This window comes from Lipotes vexillifer, unplaced genomic scaffold (genome assembly GCF_000442215.2).
Source record: "Lipotes vexillifer unplaced genomic scaffold, Lipotes_vexillifer_v1.1 scaffold2225, whole genome shotgun sequence".
Classification (NCBI taxonomy): domain Eukaryota; kingdom Metazoa; phylum Chordata; class Mammalia; order Artiodactyla; family Lipotidae; genus Lipotes; species Lipotes vexillifer.
Window position 1 is genome coordinate 627,430 of NW_006798684.1, and position 24,217 is coordinate 651,646.

A 24,217-nucleotide genomic window follows, 5' to 3' on the forward strand; every position below is an offset into this window, starting at 1 on the left:
TCGGCAGGCGGGCTCTCAACCACTGCGCCACCAGGGAAGCCCGTGACTTTTTTTTTTAAATCTACCACAAATGGAAAAGGGCAGGATGAGTTTAGAATGTGTTACTTACTAGCCCCTTTGACCTTTTCTTTAGCCTAAGTAGCATTTCCTCCAACATTTATTATTACATTTATTACACAGGGTACTTTTTTAAAAGAAAAAATTATTTATTTATTTGGTTGCGTGGGGTCTTAGTTGCGGCAGGGGGGCTCCTTAGTTGTGGCTTGTGGGCTCCTTAGTTGCAGCACATGGACTTCTTAGTTATGGCATGCGAACTCTTTGTTGCAGCAGGCATGTGGGATCTAGTTCCTTGACCAGGGATCGAACCCGGGCCTCTTTCATTGGGAGTGCAGAGTCTTACCCACTGTGCCACCAGGGAAGTCCCAACACAAGGTCCTTTAATCATCACTTTTACCTGGCCCTGACCTCTTTCTCTGTTTCTCCTAGAGTGAAGATAAAGTATAAATTAAAATGAAAAACAAAAAAGCTTTACCAAGAACTAACTAATAGAATTTTGAAAACTCTGAATTTTTTTTTTTAATAAATAAATTTATTTATTTATTTAATTTTGACTGCATTGGGTCTTCATTGCTGCACGCGGGCTTTCTTTAGTTGCGGCTAGCAGAGGCTACTCTTCATTGCGGTGCACGGGCTTCTCATTGTGGTGCCTTCTCTTGTTGCAGAGCACGGGCTCTAGGCGCGCAGGCTTCTGTAGTTGTGGCTGGTGGACTCTAGAGCACCGGCTCAGTAGTTGTGGCACAAGGGCTTAGTTGCTCCACAGCCTGTGGGATCTTCCCGGACCAGGGCTCAAACCCGTTTCCCCTGCATTGGCAGGCAGATTCTCAACCACTGCGCCACCAGGGAAGGCCCCCAAAACTCTAAATTATTTTTAAAAAATGTTAAGAGAAAATGTAGTTTACTTACTTTTGAATATTCTCTTGAACTTGATTAACAGTGATTAGCTGTTAACAGTGATTAACAGGGATTAACTCCTCAGGGAGTTCTCCAGGATTTTAATAATAGACCAGGATTATGTGTTATTACCACATCATTTGTTAGTATTTAATTAAATAGCTTGGTGTTAAATTTTTTTAAGGATTTTACTGTATAACCATTTAAAATCTTGACCATAGTATTAATTTCCTAGGTAAATTCTTTTTTTTAATTAATAAATTAATTAATTTGGTTACACTGGGTCTTAGTTGTGGCAGGTGGGCTCCTTAGTTGTGGCATGTGAAACTTTTAGTTGCGGCATGTGTATGGGATCTAGTTCCCTGACCAGGGATCAAACCCAGGTCCCCTGCATTGGGAACACAGTCTTGACCACTGTGCCACCAGGGAAGTCCCCCTAGGTGAATTCTTTTATTTATGTTCTATATAGGTGGACATCTACAACCAGCTACCTTTTAGAATAATCTGAAATCCTGAATTAGTAGGTTCTAAATTAATGATGTTTTTACCTCTTTATTCAACTAACTTCTGCCAATACTCAGCAAACACAAATGTGATTTCCTCTGAGTTATATTCATTTATGATCCTCTGTGGTCCACTATTTAATTCTGCTTTCCATTCTGAAAGAGCTCTTAACCTTTGTTCATTAATCATGGGAAACAGTTGTGCAACATGCCTTGACATTAACTTGAACATCTAAAATTAGTCCTGTAACAATCAGCAGTTGGGAGCAAGGTTTTAGTAGTTTGTGGTATATGTTAAGTAGACATTGCAAGGTTGGAAGGAACTCCCTAGAAATATGTAAGTGACTTGTGTTATGTGTGTGTGCATGTACCTGTGTGTATACACAATTGAAAATCTCTTTTTATTAAGCAGATGGACAAATTACATGTTACTACAAATGCATTATAAGAATCTTTATGCACTATGCTGTTTAATCATTTTAGAAGAAAAACATATTTATTGAAAACCTGGTATGCTAGAGTGGATTTTTCTGGATGTTTCTTTTGTGGTTTTCATTTTTTAAAGGAATAATTGTATTATATATACTATATTTCAAGTGAATGAATTTTTTTTTTCTCTTCAGAGTTTATAGAAACCCATTCACAAAAATGACATCCTGGTTATATGAATGTCTTTGTGAAGCTGAACTAGCACAGTATTATCCTCATTTTACTGCCCTTGGCCTTCAGAAAATAGATGAATTAGCCAACGTTACAATGAAGGACTACTCCAAATTAGGAGTCCATGACATGAACGACCGCAAACGTCTCTTCCAACTTATCAAAATCATTAAGATTATGCAGGAAGAAGATAAAGCAGTCAGTAGCCCAGAGTATCCCCTACAGACAAGCAGTCTGTGCATCAAGCCTCAGAAATCTAGATCTGGCCCTCGAAGGCAACTGCATTTTGATTCTCCTGCTGACAACAAAGACAGAACTACCAGCAACAATCAGTTTGAACTGTGCAATTTATCACATTTATCTGCAAGTGAACAGAAGTCTAGTTACCTAAAAGTGCTAGAGCATTTGCTACCAGATGATTCCCAGTACTGTACAAAAACAAGAATTCTGAATGCCACAGCTGCTGATTCCTACCTACAAGAAGAAACTAACACTTCACTCTTTTCATCAAATCACTTTTCTCCAATACAGGGAGATTGTGACAGTCCCGTTATGCAAAGAGTCTCTCATGTTTCAGGGTATAACTATGGAATCCCTCATTCCTATATCAGGTAATAACTTATTTTTTTCTTTTTAAATTTTGGAGGGAGGGTAGCCTTAGGCAAGGGCAGGCTTCTCCATGACCAGAGGGGACCAACTATTCCATATTTACAGAAAATGATAGTGAGCAGCTTCTGCGGTGATAATGGAAGTAACTTGATAGGGTGAAATTAATGAAGAATTTGGACTTTCCAGCTGGGAGATGATATTGTTTATATGCATCAAGCAGCTGCTACTTACCAGGGTCTGCTATTATTCCTATAGCAGACATATTTTTATTATTATAGTGTAACATGATACATCTAATGCATCCATGAAGGTAAAATATCAATAGTTAACTAGCCTCTGCAGTGAAAAAACAAATACACAATCCACAGGAATTTTTTTTAAGGCTATCAAATTCACTTCAGCCAGAAGGCATGAAGCTTAGTTAAAAACAGCTGTTTAATTCGACTAGTTGAATTAAATAGGTCTTTGGAGCAATTGATTTACCTGCACATATTGAAATATGGTCCTGATTTTGAGTGCTTTCTACAATTCCAGCCCTGGAAGGACAGATGATTTTGGTCATTTCAAAGAGTAAGACCCTTTTGATGGAGTTTAGAGTTTGGTTGTCAGAGTGACAGTGCTTCGAGTTAGAATTTGAAATAAGGTCCCTAAGAGGTGAAATATCAAGTAATCCCTAATACCAACCTTGGTATATGATAGAAAATACATTCTTTTAAAAATAATGTGTATTGTTTGTTTTGTTATTTTAAAAGTTATAGATGGTGAGTTGTGGAGAAGTAAAATACATTCTTAAGCCACTTTTTAAAAAAAAAATAAAGGCTATTATTCATACTTTAAAACAAAGTATTTACCTCTGGTCTTATATTGGCTAAGGTTTCAGAGGATTTCATAACCAACTAGTTCTTTTATTCTAAAAAAATAGAAGACCCAATTTTAAAGGTAAAAATGCCTTTAGTAATTTGAAATACATAAGTGAATTCTGTAGTGTTTTTGGAAGAAAAAAATTTTTTTTTTGGTTTGGTTTAGCAAAGCACAGAGCATATAGTACTGTTTTCTTCTTTCAGTTGTCAAAGGACTAGATTGTTCTATGATCATCAATGCCAGGATTGTTGCTCTCCTATTGGTTAGCTCAGTGGTGAAAGAACAAATAGTTTCTTGAATGTTAGTCTTTTACTGAACAACACATAAAAATCTAAATTGGAATTATTTATAAATAGAATAAAGGTGTGACTTTGCATTATTTATTTAGATAGAATGGATATTTTAGTTTAAATATTGCTGTTTTATTTATTTGACAAATATAAAGTACCACCTCTGCTTGCCCTGATCCTAGATATAAAGATAATTAGGATATCTGGAGACTCTCAACTCAAAGGGGGCAGGGTAAGTGGGAAGACAGGCAACCATATAGTGAGATAAGCGCTCTCACAGAGGTTTGTATGTGGCAAACCCAGAACGAAAGCTATTCAATTGAGCTTTCTCACTTTATATCGTTATTATCATACTCTTCCCATTCCTTATTATATTAGAGAAATGGAGGTAAGAAAGTACATTTTCCCCAATAATTCTCAGTATTGTCTTCTCACCCAAACCCTAAGTAGGAGCCAGAGTTTCAGAACCCTGAGAAACTCCCTCACCAACTTAAGGCTTCCTATTAGTGAGTCATCCCTGTCCAAAGAGCATTCTCTTTGGACACCTCAAATCAGGTAAGTTCAAAATAAATTACTGGACTCAGAACTTTAATAAAAGTCTAAGGCGTTTAGATAACTGGCTGCCCTGACTTATTTAAGATCTTGAACAGACCTAACTCTAGATGTATTAACTCTGCACGTCAGACAGATATATTTTGTTTCTTCTAGGGAAGGTTGAGCAGTAAAACCAGAGTGTTTTAGAATACATTAAAACTGGGCTTCCCTGGTGGCGCAGTGGTTGAGAGTCCGCCTGCCGATGCAGGGGACACAGTTTCTGCTGTACAGTGAAGTGAATCAGCTATATGTATACCTGCATCCCCTCCCTCTTGGACCTTCCTCGCACCCCCACCCCCCATCCCACCCATCTAGGTCATCACAGAGCACTGAGCTGAGCTTCCTGTGCTTCACAGCATGTTCCTAACCCAAGGAATATTGCCTCAATATTCTGGATGTTAAGGTTGATGAGTTCACTGAAGTCAGCCAGAGAAGAAATGTATCTGAATAGAAAGATGAATTAGTGGTGAATTAGCACCAGTGGTGAATTAGCACCAGTCATAAAGGGAAGAGGAAATATAGGATCGTGTTCTAACAAATAAATATATATCGGGGTAGGCAAAAAGAGGACGCAAGAAAACAAGACAAAGGGAGTGCCAGAATATACCTGGGAGAAACGGGGAAAATACATTGAAACCTACCACCAAATTCAAGGTATTTAATAAACCCAGGTAGGAAAAAAAGAAATTAGATTGAATGGTCCAGAAAACAGTAAATGTACAATAATAACTGGATTGAAAGGAAGCAAGAAACCTGCTTTTGGGTGGGGTGGAGTAGAGAGGGAGATAGAAGTAATCAGGAGGATTTATAGCGAATAAAAGAACTCAGTGTCAACACTTCCGTATGTAACATATTGTGTGTATATGTGTGTGTGCGTGTATTACACCTAATATGTAACAAAATGTACTGATACTTTGACCTCTTAAGTAGTTTTATCTTATCATTAAAAATTAAGCCCACTTATATATCAGCCAGAACACCTCAGAGAAAGAGAATCCTTGGAATGAGATGGAGAAAATCAGAGTTTGTGTTCGAAAACGCCCTCTGGGCATGAGGGAGGTACGTCGTGGAGAAATTAATATTATTACTGTAGAAGACAAAGAAACTCTACTTGTTCATGAGAAGAAAGAAGCAGTTGACCTCACACAATATATTCTGCAGGTATGATGCTTTCCTTCTATGTTTGGAACTAACATTATCAAGTGTCAATTTTTTGTTTTTTGTTTGAGTAGCAGTACAAATTCTAAAATCCAGTTCTGGGTTTGGGTGTTGGCATTCATTCCTGATGTGACATTGCATTAAATCATTGATAAACCTTAGCCTTCATTTTTAAAAAATATAGGGCAGTGGGGGATACAAAAACGTAATTCCTCCACTCTTGTGCAAGAGTTGCATCATTCAGTCACTTAACATGCTTTATGTGAACTTAATTACACATATTCAGTCAGAAAAGAGCGAATGAGGGAATAAAAAGAGTTTAAATAATGAACTGGTGGTAAGCAGGGCCAGTCACTGAGCGTATGCACCAGAGCGACTATGAGATACTCACACAGTCTCAGTTCTCTCCTGTCTCTCACAGTGTGAACTTCTCATTCTGCTGAGTGCGAGTCTGGAGTTAAATGATGGAGGGTATATTTTTGAGCAAAAAGACCCCAGATTGCCAGCCAACTGCTTATTTTGATTCTCACTTGTACTTGGGCCTAGGCTTAATTTGGTGGAAATTGGGCTCCTGAACAGGCCACTTTGTACAAGGTAGATTGCAGTGAGTAAATATAACCCAGGGATGTGATTTTACATCGAACATATAAGGGGTTAAATAAAACACTGTAGTTCAAACACATTAAAAAATGTTCACTCCCTGCCAGAATGATCATGATGAGTCCAAGGACAAAGGGTTTGATACTGAAAGGAATTTATTCCTAGCTGATAGGTACCCTTGTGATAATTCCTTCAGTCTCTTATGAAAGCAAACCCCACAGATGGAAGATACCATAATTTAGGTACTCTTAAAATTATGAAGCAATTATGAATAATCTTAAACAGGGGATAATCCACCAGATGTTAAGATTTGGGAATTCAGAGTTTCTCTTATCTGAATCTGTGTCCCTGCATGTTCATATTATGTTCATTCTGTTCTCTCTCTCGCTTCAAAACCCAGTGACTGGGAGTTCCTTGGTGGTCTAGTGGTTAGGATTTGGTGTTTTTCACTGCCTTGGCCTGGGTTCATTCCCTGGTCAGGGAACTTAGATCCTGCAAGCCACGTGGTGCACAAAACCAAAACAAAACCCAGTGACAGGTAGAAAGAAAAAAAAAGTGGTGAGTAATCTGGTGTGCAAGCAATTCACCTTAGCTGAGATATTACTCTACTGGAATAAATCCTTTAACACTGAAGTCAAATTGTTAATACTCTCCCCTCTTTAACACTTGCATTCTTTTTTTTCTTTGCTTACCAAAATTGGCTTTCACGGTAACATTCAAAGCAATCTACTGTGTCTTTCTATGGGCACTAAATTACTAGGCCACTGTATAACCAGCCCAGTCACTTTAACAGCCTTATTGATTGCTGGTCAATGCACAGTCTATTAGGTCTAGGTGGGAGGTATTTATATTGAAGATGGTCCAAATGACCAATTAGTTGTAATACTATCTAGTTCCATGGCTACTTATAGCCATGGTAATAGCCCTATCCAATCACCATCTACCCAAGACTGCCTTAATGATGCTTCTGTCGCAGTAATTCCCTCAAGGAGGCATCATCTTATCTTTTGTATTTTTCCATTATCCCAGAACACAATAACCTTACTTCTTTGTCATTGCCATTGGTCAATACTTATTGAATACCCATAGTTTCCTTAGCATTTTCTCTGCTGTTTGAACTTTGGACCTTTGCTCTCATAGGTCAAAGTCCTTACCTGTCAATGCTTTTAATATATGTGTTGAGAGGCCTTTTTTCTCCCCCTTTTTCTTAAGTAGAAAGAAGAAAAGGGAGGTTCATAGCAAATAAATATTGATACTAGATTCTTTGGGTTTTATTTTTAAACTTATTCAGGAGTTCAAATAGGTTTATGTGTCCTTTAATTAAACATCTTACCCTTTCAAATCTTCTTTGTTACTTATGTGATCATATACATATAGTGTGCTGTCCTACTTACCATTAAATTTTAGGATATCAACATAATAAGTGAAAAAACAAGGAGACATATCTGTATGTGTTTCATTCCAATTTCTTAAAGAAAAAAAAATATATATATAGAAAAAAAGATGGTACTGAAATATATCAAAGTCAATAGTGGCCATCTCTAGTGGTAGTAAGATTTACAGATAATTTGATTTTCTTATCTGTTGTTATCCATGTTTAAAATATTTTTATGCAATCAGCAGTGTTACTCTTTTTTTTTTTAACATCTTTATTGGGGTATAATTGCTTTACAATGGTGTGTTAGTTTCTGCTTTATAACAAAGTGAATCAGTTATACATATACATATGTTCCCATATCTCTTTCCTCTTGCGTCTCCCTCCCTCCCACCCTCCCTATCCCACCCCTAGCAGTGTTACTCTTATAAAAAAAAAAAAAATAAGAACTTTTGAATAGGATAGATTTACCTATTTCAAAATCAACATGGTATGCAATGAAGAGTGTCTCTAATCCCATTTCCTCCTTGAAGACAACCAGTATTACTTAAGTGTTTTTTTCCAGAGATATTCTCTAAAGACACTAATAACTTTAAAAAAAACTTCTTTAAAAAATAAACTATGCAACTCTGATAGATTTACCTATTTCAAAATCAACATGGTATGCAATGAAGAGTGTCTCTAATCCCATTTCCTCCTTGAAGACAACCAGTATTACTTAAGTGTTTTTTTCCAGAGATATTCTCTAAAGACACTAATAACTTTAAAAAAAACTTCTTTAAAAAATAAACTATGCAACTCTGATCATATCAAAGCTAAAGTGAATTGTTGTTTTTTTTGACCGCGCTGCACTGCTTGCAGGATCTCAATTCCCTGACCAGGGATTGAACCCAGGCCACGGCAGGGAAAGTCCAAATCCTAACCAGTAGGCCACCAGGGAACTGCCTAAAGTAAATGTTAATCCAACTTCACTGATAAAATATGATCAAATTAAAGCATATGTGATGCACATGAATTATAATAGTAATCTTGTATGTTCACGTATCTTTCATGAAAGATTCATACAAAATTACTGGGAAAATCAGTACTTAAATCCTATTGGAAGGAAAGATACTAATTCCTTCAGTCAATACATACTTTCAAAGGTGTTTACTCAAGAGCACTTACAGAAAGAGAAGAATAGCCATATACTCATGAAATAAAAGAAAACCCCCCAAAAATGTATATCCACATTTACTTCCGTTCATTTTTTTATTTTCCTGAGAAATGCCAAAAATGCTTTTGACTTCATACTTAACTATAAAAACCTACAGTGATATTTGAGCAAAGAATGGATTTGTCTCCTTGCTTAAAGACCAGTTATGACTACCATATGACCCAGCAATCCCACTACTAGGTATATACCCTGAGGAAACCAGAATTCAGAAAGAGTCATGTACCAAAATGTTCATTGCAGCTCTATTTACAATAGCCCGGAGATGGAAACAACCTAAGTGCCTGTCGTCGGATGAATGGATAAAGAAGATGTGGCACATATATACAATGGAATATTACTCAGCCATAAAAAGAAACGAAATTGAGCTATTTGTAATGAGGTGGATAGATCTAGAGTCTGTCATACAGAGTGAAGTAAGTCAGAAAGAGAAGGACAAATACCGTATGCTAACACATATATATGGAATTTAAGAAAAAAAAAATGTTATGAAGAACCTAGGGGTAAAACAGGAATAAAGACAGAGACCTACTGGAGAACAGACTTGAGGATATGGGGAGGGGGAAGGGTGAGGTGTGTTAGGGCGAGAGAGAGACATGGACATATATATACTAACAAACGTAAGGTAGATAGCCAGTGGGAAGCAGCCGCATGGCACAGGGAAACCGGCTCGGTTCTTTGTGGCTGTCTGGAGGGGTGGGATAGGGAGGGTGGGAGGGAGGGAGACAAAGAGGGAAGAGATATGGGAACATATATATATGTATAACTGACTCACTCTGTTATAAAGCAGAAACTAACACACCATTGTAAAGCAATTATACCCCAATAAAGATGTTAAAAAAAAAAAAAAAAAAGACCAGTTATGAGTTAGATATAAATCATGTCCATTAAAGTCAGATTTTAGAAATATATTTTGTTCTTTATTATTGCCATTTTCAAGCTTAATCAAAAGTATAATGAACCCTCGTCTACCTATGACCGAGCTAAAACAGAAATATTTAACTGTTCTTAAAATCAGTCATATTTTTCAGAGCAGTAAATGTTCACAGATCTCTTTATCATGCTGCACAGATTCATTTTTTTTTCTCAATTCCTAACTTTTGGAGATTTTTTTTTCTTTCTTTCTTTTTTTTGGTCATGCTGTGCAGCTTGCGGGATCTTAATTCTCTGACTGGGGATTGAACCCATGCCCCCTGCAGTAGAAGCGTGGAGTCCTAGCCACTGGACCTCCAGAAAATTCCCTGGAAATTTTTTCTAATTGATAAATTTGACTTTGTGCACCCAATTTCTTTTCAGATGACCTAACAAATTTCCATTCTAATGTAATGTAATGGTACATGAAACAGAATTGAATTTGGGGTACGGTGACCCACGACAAGTTGGCTCAAGTCCACTTTTCCAGACTTGCCCATAAAATTTTTTCTTAACTGAATATTTAGAACAGGCCCAGAAGGTAGCAGAAGATAGGGCCTCATCTCTCATTCATTATGTGTAGACTGCCATTATGATGCTACAATCACACTTGAAATTATTAGTATTTCTTACTCAGATATAGTTGGGCTGCCAACATAGTGAGCCTCTAAATTATGGAAATTATTACGGCTGCTGAAGTAATGCTTTCCAGACCCAATTTAAAGGGATTTCCTGTCTCTTTCAGATTACCATCGTTTTTCATTTGGGAGTCATCTTGGACTCCTTTCTCTCCCCAGCTATCACAACCAGTCATTGCCAAATTTCTTATGCATCCATTTCCTTTTTATTTCCATTGTCATTGTCTAATTTAGACCCTTCTTAACCTCACCACTGAATACTAGTGTTCCTGTTTCCAATCCATTCACAGTATTAAGCCAGATTAGTCTTCCAGTAAAATGGCTCAGGTCATCCCTCTCATTTGCACAGTTTTTTGTCTTTCCACTTTTACTGTATTAAATATAAGCATTCTACCCCTTCCCTTAAGGCTGGTGTCCCAAGACCCCTACAACATGGTCCTAACTCATTATTCTCGCCTTCTATTTCACTTTTCTACCTGCCAGGATCCTATATGTCAAACACATTGAATCCTCCCTGTCCCCTAAAGATTCTTTGTGCTTTCCTGCTTTGACTCTTTGCTCATGTTTCCCCTGTGCCCAGAATACCTTCCCTGCCTCAGTCCCTACCTCTTAAATTCCTCTTCTTCCCCCATGGCCCATTCTTAGTACAAGCTTTTTCAGAATGTCTTTCCCAATCAGAGGGATTATGTTTTTCTTTTGAATTCCACGTGTGCTTTATCTCTCAAATTTTTTTCCTTGTGGTCATTTGTATACTTGTCTGGATTAACATCTTTAGTTTGTGGAGTAGGGTAATGGTAGGGTAATGTCTGTTTCTTTGGGCCCCTTGAAGTGCCTACTGCAATATACATGCTACCAGCTGAGAAATAAATATTTATGGAATTATAAATTAAGCTATGTAACCTATGGAATAAAGATCTTCCTCTAGAATTCCCCCCAGATTTCAAATATGCTGGCTCTAGGTGGGCTATGGAGGATAATTTCCATAGAATTCAGTTCCTCTCCTAGACCTAAGGAAGATTGGCTCACTGTTGGAATCTTTAATTTACTTCCCTTAAGAGAGAACAAAAATTGTGTGGTTTAGTTTTTACATTGTGAGAACATGTCTACAGAGATCTCAAGTAAAAGAAGGCCCTGTCATTTGACAGTTGATTGCTTATTATCTCTAAGTTTGTCACGGATAGTTACTATTAGTTAAAAATGTATTTGCGCCTTTATCGTGTGTTAACTAGAATAGTGATGAAGAAAATCAAGAAAGTGTCTCTTTCTATAAAAACCAAATTTCTTTTTCAGCATGTTTTTTATTTTGATGAAGTCTTTGATGAGGCGTGCACCAATCAAGATGTATACATGAAAACTACTCACCCACTCATTCAGCATATTTTCAATGGGTACGATAGAAATTATTTGCTCCTCCTGCCTTTTATTTTCTATTTTCCATAAGTCTTATTTCTTTATAAATGTTACTTATGTTTTTCAGTTATTTTGAATTAAACATGAAATTGTGTTTTAACCTAATGAATTAAATTAGACTCTTCTGGAAAATTCAGTGTCTCTATAGGATTCACAAAGCATTTAGAAATATTCAGCAAAATTTCCATTTATACTGATAATATTGATTCTCTGTGCTTAGTGGAAAAATATAAGCTGGCAACAATATATATATATTGGGTGGGAATGCTACTCCTGTTCTTTTTTTTTTTTTAAAGATTTATTTTTATTTATTTATTTTATTTATTTTGGCTGTGCCGGGTCTTAGTTGCGGCACACGGGATCTTTGTTGCAGGATGCAGGATTTTTTAGTTGCGGCATGCGAACTCTTAGTTTTGGCATGCACATGGGATCTAGTTCCCTGACCAGGGGTCGAACCCGGGCCCTCTGCATTGGGAGCACAGAGTTTTATCCACTGCACCACCAGGGAAGTCCCTGTCAACAATTTTATTTCATCAAAGTCCTCAGAATAAGAAGGTGTAAGTGGTTGTAGTTAGTCTGAACTTTTGATAATAGGAATTATGTATTCTAGCTATAGTTTCATTTTAATTTTAAAATAATTATTCACACATAAACATTAAATGGGACAGAGTAGGTACTAGGGCCCTCTGTTGTATATTTAAAATGTAGTCAGGTACAAGTAGAAAATGTTGAACAACCTGCTAGAGTAACTGATTTCAGAGTATTTTTACTTTTATTTTTTAAAATAACTTTTATAACTTAAAAAAGTTGAGGTATAATTTACATACATTAAGATGCACAGATCTTAAGAAGTACTCAGGTTTGATGAGTTTTGATAGTTGCACGTATCCAAGTAACCAATACCTGGAACAAGATATAGAACATTTCCATCGCCCCAGAAAGTTCTCTTGTGTCCCTTTTTAGTTAATCCTCCCACCTTCACCCCCAGGTCTTATATAACCACTGACTTGCTTTCTGTCACTATAGATTAGTTTCGCCTGTTCTAGAGTGTCATAGAAACAGAATCATTACAATATATATCTAATGCCTGGCTTCTTTTGCGTAGATAATGATGTTTTTTTAAATAAATTTATTTTTATTTTCATTTATTTTTGGCTGCATTGGGTCTTCATTGCTGCGCGCAGGCTTTCTCTAGTTGCAGCGAGTAAGGGCTACTCTTTGTTGCAGTGTGCGGGCTTCTCATTGCAGTGGCTTCTCTTCTCTAGGGCTTCCCCTAGAGCACGGGCTCTAGGCTCACAGGATTCAGTAGTTGTGGCACACGGGCTTCAGTAGTTGTGGCACACGGGCTTAGTTGCTCCACGGCATGTGGGATCTTCCAGGACCAGGGCTCGAACCCGTGTCCCCTGCATTGGCAGGCAGATTCTTAACCACTGTGCCACCAGGGAAGCCCTACCACAATTTTTTTATCCATTCTCTTGTTAATGGACATTTGTGTTGTTTCCAGTTTTGGAGAATTATGAATAAAGGTGTATGAACATTTTTATGCAAGTCTTTTTATGGACATCTTTTAATTTATCTCGAATAAAAACCTATAAATGGAATTGCTGGGTCATTGGATAGGTGTATGTTTATAAGAAAGTGTCAGACAATTTTCCATGCACGGTTATATACTCCTAGAAGAATTGCAGTTCTGCATCCTCACCATAGTTGATATTGTCAGACGTCTTTTTTATTTTAGCCAATTTAATGGAACTGTATCTCATTGTGGGTTTCTTTTTTAATATTTATTTATTTATTTTGTCTGTGCTGGGTCTTAGCTGCGGCATGCTGGATCTTTGTTGCAGCATGCAGGCTCTTAGTTGTGGCATGTGGGATCTAGTTCCCTGACTAGGGATCTAACCCGGGCCCCCAGCATTGGAAGTGCGGAGTCTTAACCACTGGGCCACCAGGGAATTTCCTCGTGTTTTAAAATTTTAATTTCCCCAGTGTCTAATGATACTGAGCATATTTTCATGTACTTATTGGCCATTCAGATATCTTCATTTGCCTGTTTTTTGTGTTTTTTAATTTTTTTAATAAATTTATTTATTTATTTATGGCTGTGTTGGGTCTTGGTTGCTGCTCGCGGGCTTTCTCTAGTTGCAGTGAGCAGGTGCTACTCTTTGATGCGGTGCACGGGATTGTCATTGCAGTGGCTTCTCTTTGTTGCACAGCACAGGCTCTAGGCATGTGGGCTTCAGTAGCTGTGGCATGCGGGCTCAGTAGTTGTGGCTCGTGGGCTCTAGAGCACAGTCTCAGTAGTTGTGGCATATGGGCTTAGTTTCTCTGCAGCATGTGGGATCTTCCCGGACCAGGGCCCGAACCCGTGTCCCCTGCATTGGCAGGTGGATTCTTAACCAGTGAGCCACCCGGGAAGTCCCTAATTTTTTTTTTTTAATTTTTATTTATTTTTGGCTGCATTGGGTCTTCATTGCTGCACTCTGGCTTTCTTTAGTTGCAGCAGGCGGGGTCTACTCTTCGTTGTAGTGCGCGGGCTTCTCATTGCGGTGGCTTCTATTTTTGCAGCGCGTGGGCTGTAGGGCACACGGGCTTCAGTAGTTGTGGCTCGTGTGCTCTAAAGTGCAGGCTCAGTAGTTGTGGCGCACGGGCTTAGTTGTTCTATGATGTGTGGGATCTTCCTGGACCAGGGATCAAACCCATGTCCCCTGCATTGGCAGGCGGATTCTTAACCACTGCGCCACCAGGGAAATCCCTGTGTTGTCTTTATTGTTGTTGTGTAGAAGTTACTTTTTTTTTTTTTCCATGAGCAGGTTAAACTGAAGTCTCTGGGGACTTCCCTGGTGGTCCAGTGGGTAAGACTCCACACTCGCAACGGCAGGGGCCTGGGTTCGATCCCTGGTCGGGGAACTAGATCCTGCACACATGCTGCAGCTAAGAGTTTGCATGCCACAACTAAGAGTTTGCATGCCGCAACTAAGAAGACCACATACCACAACTAAGAGGTCCACATGCTGCAACTAAGAAGTCTGCATGCCACAAGTAAAAGATCCCTCATGCCACAACTAAGACCCAGTGCAGCCAAAATAAATTAATTAATTAAAATAAATTTTTTTTTAAAAGTGAAATCTCTTTCAGGTTCAATTCCTATGCACCAAATTTAGGGAGTGCTTTTTGAGAGAGCAAGTTTCTAAAATAAGTTAGAATGTTAAGACATTAGTAAAAAGAGAATTGCAAGTTAGGTGAAATTATTAGGCTAGTTCTTGTAAAGTGTAATAAGAGCTTTCTTCATCTGTTGTTTTTTTTAAAAAAGTTCATCACGAAAATGTTCAGAAGACAAGGTGGATATTATTCTTTATTATTCTAATTTTGCTAGCTCTTCTTCAGTGTGTTCAAATTTTCCTCTTGTAATTCTTTTCCTAACTGTGTCTGCCAGTGTATTCAAGTGCCCACACTGCTGAGAGCCATGGTTTAAAACACAAGGAGTAACCGGTCTCTGCTTCTAAACAACTTAAATCTGATTAGCTCCCATCTCTAGATTCTCACACTTCCATGGTTACTTTGCTCTTGTCATATCATTCTTTCTTTGGTTTCTATCTGGCTTCATGTCCTTTCTATGTATTCATCTCTCTGCCCACCTTCAGCCTCCCTCCCCTGTGTCCATACATAGAATTTTTTTCTTGCTGCAAGTAGCTACTTTTATCATTAATCCATGTGATTCCTGTTCAAGAGTCTGCAATAGCTACTTACTGCATAACATTATGTGCACTCTCTACTTAGTACTACATAGTACTAGGGCTACATAGTACATAGGACCTCACAGTACTCAGGTAATCTTGGCCTCATCTCCTCCTAAAACATACTTTGGCTGGCAGGTTGGCCTCCCAACTCTTCTGTCCATCTCTTATTTTGCAGTTTTTCACACTCATACAGGTTGTGTGTACATGCACGTATCCACATGCAAGAATAGTGACTCCCACTTAGAATCATAGGACATCAGGGCTAGAAGGGATCTTGGAAATCAAGTAGTCCAGGAATTTATCAATGAAAGTGAAAACTGAGGCCCTAAGATCTCTTTTCTGAGTCCTTCAAATATTTTACTTAAATTGATTTTACCTCTGTCTAAACTTCCTTAGTATTCATATGAGTGGTCACTACCATCCTGTTTATCGTATGATCTTCTATTATTTATTGTATTTAATTCTCAATTACTTCTTTCACCAAACTTATCTTTCAGGATTAACACAATTTTTTTTTTCTCTAGGATCCTCTAAAGCACCTAACATGAGGTCTTTGTTTCCTTATTTTCTAGAGCTGTCTTATGGTCTTACCAGTTCCATAAAAAATTCCTAGTAAAAAAAACTCACGTACTGCTTTGAGAATTTTTTTCCTCCTCCCTTGTTTTTATAATGTAAAGCCCTCTTCTCCTTAAAGGGCTCTATATTTTCTAGCTGAATTTTGTCAAGGATTCTTTTTCCACCTGACTTTTGTCATTTAAAAATCTGTGTGTAGATTAGCATTTCTCTTAATATTTAAAAGTAAATACAAATGATTCTTCCCCCAGAGGCAATGCCACTTGCTTCGCATATGGACAGACAGGTGCCGGAAAGACCTATACCATGATAGGAACTCATCAGAACCCAGGACTGTATGCTCTGGCTGCCAAAGATATCTTCAGACAACTAGAAGTGTCCCAGCCAAGAAGGCACTGTTTTGTGTGGATCAGCTTCTATGAAATCTACTGTGGACAGCTTTATGACCTCCTAAATAGAAGAAAAAGGTATTGGATATAAGTAGGAAACTGTAAGTCTGTTCTTTATTGTTTTAAGCCAGAGTCCCACTGAATCATGGGATTTAATGAGAGGCTTTGGTACACTAATGCCCTTTTGTGAAATGAGAGTCTCCTGAATCAGACGCGTATTTTTTTCAAACTGTCAGTTCAGCTAGAGAAGAATATAAATTAGCCTTCCATTAGTATTTTTTAAGTGATCAATATCCTAATGCTCATCAAAAAACTATATCCCTTTTATTTTGGTCTGTGAAAAAGATTATAATTTCAGGAAGTCAGGAAAGCAACATATACTTAAATCCCTTCCTATTCTTTTGACCTATTATTGCACTGGAAGAACTATAATGTTTCCCACTTCCTCTTGTTTTTCTTCTCAATAATCTTAGGGTAAACTTAATGATAGTTTTCTGATATCAGTAAAAAAAGAAAATCTTTTCTTCACATTAACTCTTATAAGGCTTAACCTATTGCCCTTGCAACATAATACAGTACTTTGGAAATGTATTCATTCAGTAACTGATTTTAAATCCCTATTGTATTTTTCTGGCATAAAGTTTTGTTTAGGTTGAAACAGATGATTTTAACTGAGCAGGAGGCCACAAAGTTGTGGAGGTATCAACTGACTGGGAGAACAGGGAGGAGAGAGAGGGAACACGGGAAGTGGAAGGATAAGAGGTTGTCAGGACAGAATTAACCAGACCTGAGACATGTTGGGAGCAGCCACACCAGGTGAAGAGGAGTGAGCTGAGGTTGAGCATGGTGGAAGTCTGGGGAAACCAGTGAAAGAGACTAGCCCCCAGCAAAGATCTAAGCCCCTACAGAGCTGTCCAAAAGGTCGTGCAAGTTTCATGTGCTCCAGGAAAGCACTGGAATGGGGAGTAGGGGTGGAGGAGCAGCTCCGGTTCAGGGAGAGCATTGATAGGGCAGCCCCCGTCATAGAGGGGCACTAGAGTATTGAGTAGCATAACTGGAGAAGTCACTGGAGTGGGCTTAGGCAGGCCACCATCCTATGGACTATTTCAACAAAAAAGGGACCTTCAGTATGCCACAATTCAGAGAATGTACAGGTGTTGGGGGTTCAGTCATGACACAATTGCCAGATTAAGAAGGGTGCTACTTTGGGGTTGCTTTGGGAAAGACTTGCTTTTCTTTTCTACTCTCTCTGTGTTGGTTTTGAAGCCTCAAGTTAGCTCCATCACAACTTCTCTTTCAAGCCTCAATACCCTTATTAGGAGCCCTTTCCAGTCAGAATGGCCACTTCCTTTAAAGAACAGTTAGCATGAAAATAAAAGGCACTGTTTTGTGTGTGTGTGTGTGTGTGTGTGTGTGTGTGTGTGTGTGTGTGTGTGTGTGTGTGTCGCGCGTTTGTTTCTTTGTGTGAAGGGACAGTCAGGATATCCAGCTGTTTTTGAGTGCAGTTCTTTAATGAATGACCCCAATATACTGTCCTGTTATTTCTACATTCTTTAATTATAGCCAAGGGGATGGGAATATGCTAACTCCTGGGTTTAAAGCTTCTCTAGGGCTCACTAGGGAATACCCACATTTATTCTGCAAGTGTCTTGAGCTGTGGGATTTTTGGTTTTTGTGGTTTTTTTAATGTCTCTGGTTAATTGGCTAATATCTCTTTATTTCCTGCCTTTCTGAGACTTCTGAAATGTCCTGCTCCATTGATAATACTCTTTCTTTTTGCCTAGAGCTGTTATGACTTATCCTGTTGTTTTTAAAATAAAATATATTTTCTATAAGAGGGGCTTTGTCGAAGGTAGATAGAAGTGTATGTGCTCAGTCTACCTCTTAAACTAGAAACCAAAGTTTAAAGATCTTAAAATTAACTCTTTAAAGTAGAAGATAAATTGTCTTTACCTTTGCATAAAAAGTGATAAAAATATACTTTTTGCTTCTGTGATTTAAAAATACAGCAGTGCATTTTAGGCTATTCATTAGGAACTTTTCTGGGGCCTGGGAAGTATGTTCAGGAGTGATGTGAAGGCTCTGAAAGCTAGATCTTTCTTTTATTCCAGAAGCCTAACTATTCCAATAGAGTTGTCTTCTGAGAGATCATGGGCATTGGTGAGGCTGTTTTTCTATCCTTCTGTAAAAATTTGGAAACTTGGGGTAAGGTTTAGATGGAGAAAAAAGTTTTTTGAGAAAATCTTTTTTTGGCTGTGAAGTGAAATTCCATTATTTTATTTTACTTTATTTTATTTTATTTGGCAATCAGTATCTTATTAAGGGAGAAAATAATCTTAGAGTCTCTGATAGATTCAATACATGCCCCTTGGTGGATCTGGTTCAGTGATGGTGGTAGACCGTAACCATTCATTTTGTTACACGCAGGCCTGAGACTTTCAGGTGCAACACCAGCTCTTCCTTGCTTCCTTAGAAAATGTATCAGGACTCCTTATGTTGCAAGTATTTAGTAAAATAAGACCCCACTCTTACTGGCTTATGCATTTAGGGAAGTCATTGGCTCGTATAACTAGAAAGCCTAGAGGATAGTCAAGCCTTAGGGTCTTTTTACTCTAGTAGTTCAGTGATGTTATAAAGACCCGGTTTCTTTGCATCTCTCTGCTCTACGTTCCATGGTATTAGCATCATTCCAAAACTGTCTCTTTTGTGGATGTAGAATGGCTGCCACTGCTCCCAGGGCCACATGCTTTCACTTCTAGAGAGAAAAAGAGAGCACCTAACAACCAGAGACTAGGACTTTATTTTGATGGGACCAGCGAAGATCCCATATCCACTCCTGAACCAATCACTGTAGCCAGGAATACACCATCCACTGATTGGCATAGGTCTGGCTTAAATGCTCATTCTATTCATTGTAGCCAAAGATGCTGATTTGTTGAAAACAATCAAAGATTGCCTCTGAAGCCTGGGTGGGGAATCAGGAGGTGTGGGGGTGGTGAGGAGAATGCATATCGATCCCACACAAACAGCAAAACTGCTACTTAATGGGGAGTGGTGGGTTGGGTTCTGGGGAGTCTGTTACTGAAGCTCTGCCAAACCAACCATGTTCTTGCATCCGCAGGCTCTTCGCAAGAGAAGATAGCAAGCATGTGGTACAGATAGTGGGACTGCGAGAACTTCAGGTGGATAGTGTGGAGCTTCTCTTAGAGGTAATTGTTCCTCCTTTACTACCCCACTGTAGCAGCCTAAGTACCAGGGAAGACTTCATTTTGCTATCTCGCAAATATAATGGACTCAGGTTTAGGCAAAGGGCGATGACAAACATACCATTTCACACTTATAAAATATGAATCCTCCTCTGAGATGTTGGCTCCTTTCTCTACAAGGTTGTTGTCTCAGTGCCTTGATAGTGGGAAGTAAGGCATGTGGGAGAGCCTAATGCATGAGAGGATACTTTTGAGCCAGTTTCGAAAGCTGCTAATGTGTATTTTTATGGTAGTGGGCTCTGGTAAAGGCTGCTGGAGAGAAATATTCTATTTTCAATAAAAATTTTAATGGGTAGTACCTTCACATGGATTCAAAATTCAGAACGTACAATGAAAATATTCCTTCCATTCCCTTTTCCTGAGGCAACTAATATATTTTTTAGTTTTTTGTGTATCATTCCAAAGGTATTTTAAAATCTGCTTTTTTCACCCTTTTAAAATATGTAATTTAGTGATTTTTTTTTTAGTATTTTCAGAAAGTTGTACAGCTATCACCACTATCAAATTCCAGAACATTTTCATCACACCAAAATGAAACCCTGTACCATTAACAGTTACTCTTTATTTCCCCTGTGCCTGGTGCCTGACAACCACTAATTTCTATCTCTCTGGATTTACCTATTCTGGCCATATTATATAAATGTAATCACACAATATGCAACATTTTGTCTGCATTCTTTCACTTAGCATAATGTTTTCAAGGTTCATCCATGTTGTTGAATGTATCAGTATTTCATTCCTTTTTATGGCCAAATAATATTCTGTTGTATGTATATACCATATTTTATTCATCCATCAGTTGATGGGCATGTGGGTTGTTTCAACCTTTTGGCTATTATGAATAATGCTGCTATGAACATTCAGGTACAGGTTTTTGTGTGGACGTACATTTTCAGTTTTCTTGAGTATATGCCTAGGAGTGGAATTGCTGAGTCACTTTTTGGGGAACTGCCAAACTGTTTTCCAAAGTGGCTGCACCATTTTATATTCCCACCAGCAATGTATGAAGATGGGTATTATTTTAAAAGCTCCCAAGGTTATTCTAACATGCAGCCATCATAGTCATGCTAGTATATCCAACAAGCCTGGCTAGAGTCAAAGGGAGAGGGCTCGAAGGACAGGCTGGGTACTTGACAATACTCACCTTTAGAACAGCTTCACAGTACATCCCTCCAAGGACTTGGGTGTGTGAAATGGTGAGGTGGCCCACCATTAATACGTGTCTTTTTCTAACAGTTTCTTTCTTTTTTTGCGGTATGCGGGCCTCTCACTGTTGTGGCCTCTCCCGTTGCGGAGCACAGGCTCCGGACGTGCAGGCTCAGTGGCCATGGCTCACGGGCCCAGCCGCTCCGCAGCATGTGGGATCTTCCCAGACCGGGGCACGAACCCATGTCCCCTGCATTGGCAGGCAGACTCTCAACCACTGAGCCACCAAGGAAGCCCTCTAACAGTTTCTTTTTCTTGGGACAAATAGGTAAATTTTGTTTAAGGGCTGGAACCTTGTATTTATGTGATTCTCAGATTCCTGAATCCTGGTACCCAAAATCCAAGGATGGCACCTTAGTGTGGCTGTTCTAGACAGGCATCTAAGAGCCAAGAGCCCCTTTCTAGTGACTGCAAAGGCAGGCACAGAACAAAAGTGTGTGGGACATGTTGAAGGGTTCTTCTGAGGCTGTTGACCATTCTTAACCTGTCCAGAGCTCCCTCCACTGCAGAGTCCTGAGGAAATTGTTTCTTACACACCTATCCCCTGTGGTCCTCTTGCCGCTACCTCCCCTAGTCGTTCCTTCATTTGGCTGGGAGTTTCAGGAGAGTTGGTCCTCATGATGCTGTTGTCCTTGGAAATTAGACCAATTGAATGGGAAAGGATCAAACACTAAAAAGAAGTCCCTTTTGCTTGACTATGGGTCATAACTATGTTAGTGGGCAATCTGGTGTCAAATCACTCTCACCCTGGAAGAGTTTATGGCACTGCTCTATCCTAAGGTGTGTTTTCTAAGACAAGCAGAAGTTTCTTGTTAGTGAACATATTATTGCCATTGATACCCTCAGTCTGTAATACATACGAGGTTGTACAAGAAGGAAGCCAGCTGAGATCAAGGTGGAAAGTTGATATAAATTATGGATATCTGACATGGTTACCCTCATAAACATTTACTGACTTGAAACAACAGCACTTGCCAACTCAGGTGTCACACTTTCACTCTCTCTCAGGTGTCACCATTCACGCTCACTCAGGTATCACCTATGTGTTTGCTCAAGTGTCACCCTCAGGTGTCATCTTCATGTATGTCACCATCACAGATCACCCTCAGGCTCACTCAGGCATGGCTACTTGTTACCTGCCTGCACAACTGGCAGCTTCATTTTTCACACAGGATTGTCCTTCCTCCAAGAAGTTTCTCCTTCCAGGTGTATTTTATTACCTGGTCTTACCAATGCAGGGACCAGGACTTCCCTGCCTTTACAGAGGACTTGCTGATGCAACCAGATTTGGAATCAAGGTTTTGCTTGTTGGGCAAATGATGGACATTTTTTCCCTTGTAGAGTTTTTTGGGCTTTTAAGTCATTCCTACAGACATTTCATGTACTTATAGGTATCCATTCCTGAACTTTTAATAAATCTGCTTCGTGTTTTAACATTGCCTTGGCTGTAGTTGGTAGCAGAGGCCCACAGAGTAAGAGCTTCCCCTAGATAAGCCTCAGTTGTGTGCCGGTGATAGAGACTTAGTCTATACACAGTGCCTACCCTACTGAAGTGCTCATAGCCTGTCTTTGGTATTTGTGCAGGAAGCTTCGTGATTAAAGTCTGGATGGAGCTGGGTCACAGTGCCGTGTGTCCTTGAGCACATCCTTTACCTTTCTGAGCCCGAAATATGTGGATGTTAGCAGACAGTTGGGTTGTGTGACAGAGAAGGAAATGAGATAATATACATATAATGCTTACTGTGATGCTAGTTAAATCTGTCATGTCTATTATTCTTATTAATAAGTCCCTGGGGCTTCCCTGGTGGCGCAGTGGTTGGGAGTCCACCTGCCGATGCAGGAGACACGGGTTTGTGCCCCAGTCCTGGAAGATCCCACATGCCGCGGAGCGGCTGGGCCCGTGAGCCATGGCCGCTGAGCCTGTGCATCCGGAGCCTCTGCTCCATAACAGGAGAGGCCACAACAGTGAGAGGCCCACGTACCGCAAAAAAAAAAAAAGTCCCTGAATGTTTCCCAGTGCCACAGAATTCCATAGTTGTCTCTACTTTCTATTGTAGCAGGTCTCCATTTTACTACTCACATGACATGATTTGTCTAAAGCAGCGGTCCCCAACCTTTTTGGCACCCGGGACCGCTTTCATGGAAGACAGTTGTTCCATGGATGGGTGGGATGGGGGGTGGGGGGAGGATGGTTCAGGTGATAATGTGTAATGTGAGTGATGGGGAGCGGCAGATGAAGCTTTGCTTCCTGCTGTGCGGATCCTAGTTCCCTGACCAAGGATCGAAGCCATGCCCCCTGCACTGGAAGCACGGAGTCTTAATCACTGGACCACCAGGGAAGTCCCTACATTTTTTAAAAGAAATAGTTTAAGTTTTGGAAGTTTACACAAAGATGTGAGTTCTTGGGACTTCCCTTCTGGCACAGTAGTTAAGAATCCGCCTGCCAATGCAGGGGACACGGGTTCGATCCCTGGTGCAGGAAGATCCCACAGGCTGCGGAGCAACTAAGCCCGTGTGCCACAACTACCGAGCCTGTGCTCTAGAGCCTGTGAGCCAGAACTACTGAAGCCCGCGCGCCTAGAGCTCGTGCTCCGCAACAAGAGAAGCCACCGCAGTGAGAAGCCTGCGCACCGCAACAAACATAGCCCCTGCTCACCGCAAGTAGAGAAAGCCTGCGCCCAGCAGTGAAGACCCAACGCAGCCAAAAATAAATAAATACATTAAAAAAAGAAAAAGATGTTAGTTCTTTAGTATATTTTCTTTAATTAATATTTATTGAGAACATATAATGTGCCAGTCGTAGTACTAAGTGCTTTACATACTACGTATTATCTCTTTTAGTCCTCAAAAGTAGCCTATGAAATTACCATTTTATAGATAAGAAACTGAGGCCCTGAAAAGTTAAGTGATTTGTAAAAGTTCTCACAATGCAAAAGTTTAAACAACCGTATTGTCAGAGCTGGCATGTAAACCCAGACAGTCTAACTTCAGATTTCACTCTTAACTGCTACACTTGAGTTGTATATCATTTACAAAAGTCTGTCTAATGATCTTCACAGACTACCTCATTTTTACTCCTCAGAGCTCAGCTGCTTTTTACCACAGTTTCTGAAAAACATGGTGATTGCAGACTGTTACTGAAGCTGAGGAAACTGGACCATGGACCCAAAATTCCTTCATGTCTTCTCTAAAAGGCATTTAGTCAGGAAAAGTCACCTCAACATGTTAGATTTTCTGAGATGCACTCACAGGTATCTAGTACATCATGGCAC

The 24,217-nt window shown here is 39.4% G+C and overlaps 1 protein-coding gene across 1 annotated transcript in view; it reads left to right on the plus strand.

Annotated features, from left to right (window-relative positions):
* The window catches only part of KIF24 (kinesin family member 24), a 62,433-nt gene that overhangs the window by 17,735 nt on the left and 20,481 nt on the right, over positions 1–24,217 (plus strand). Inside the window, exons 2-6 of the mRNA XM_007470778.1 lie at positions 2,078–2,725; positions 5,440–5,629; positions 11,655–11,752; positions 16,336–16,551; positions 19,595–19,682. Coding sequence (XP_007470840.1) covers positions 2,103–2,725; positions 5,440–5,629; positions 11,655–11,752; positions 16,336–16,551; positions 19,595–19,682 — 1,215 coding nt within the window. The 5' untranslated portion in view covers positions 2,078–2,102. The remainder of the gene's footprint in view (positions 1–2,077; positions 2,726–5,439; positions 5,630–11,654; positions 11,753–16,335; positions 16,552–19,594; positions 19,683–24,217) is intronic.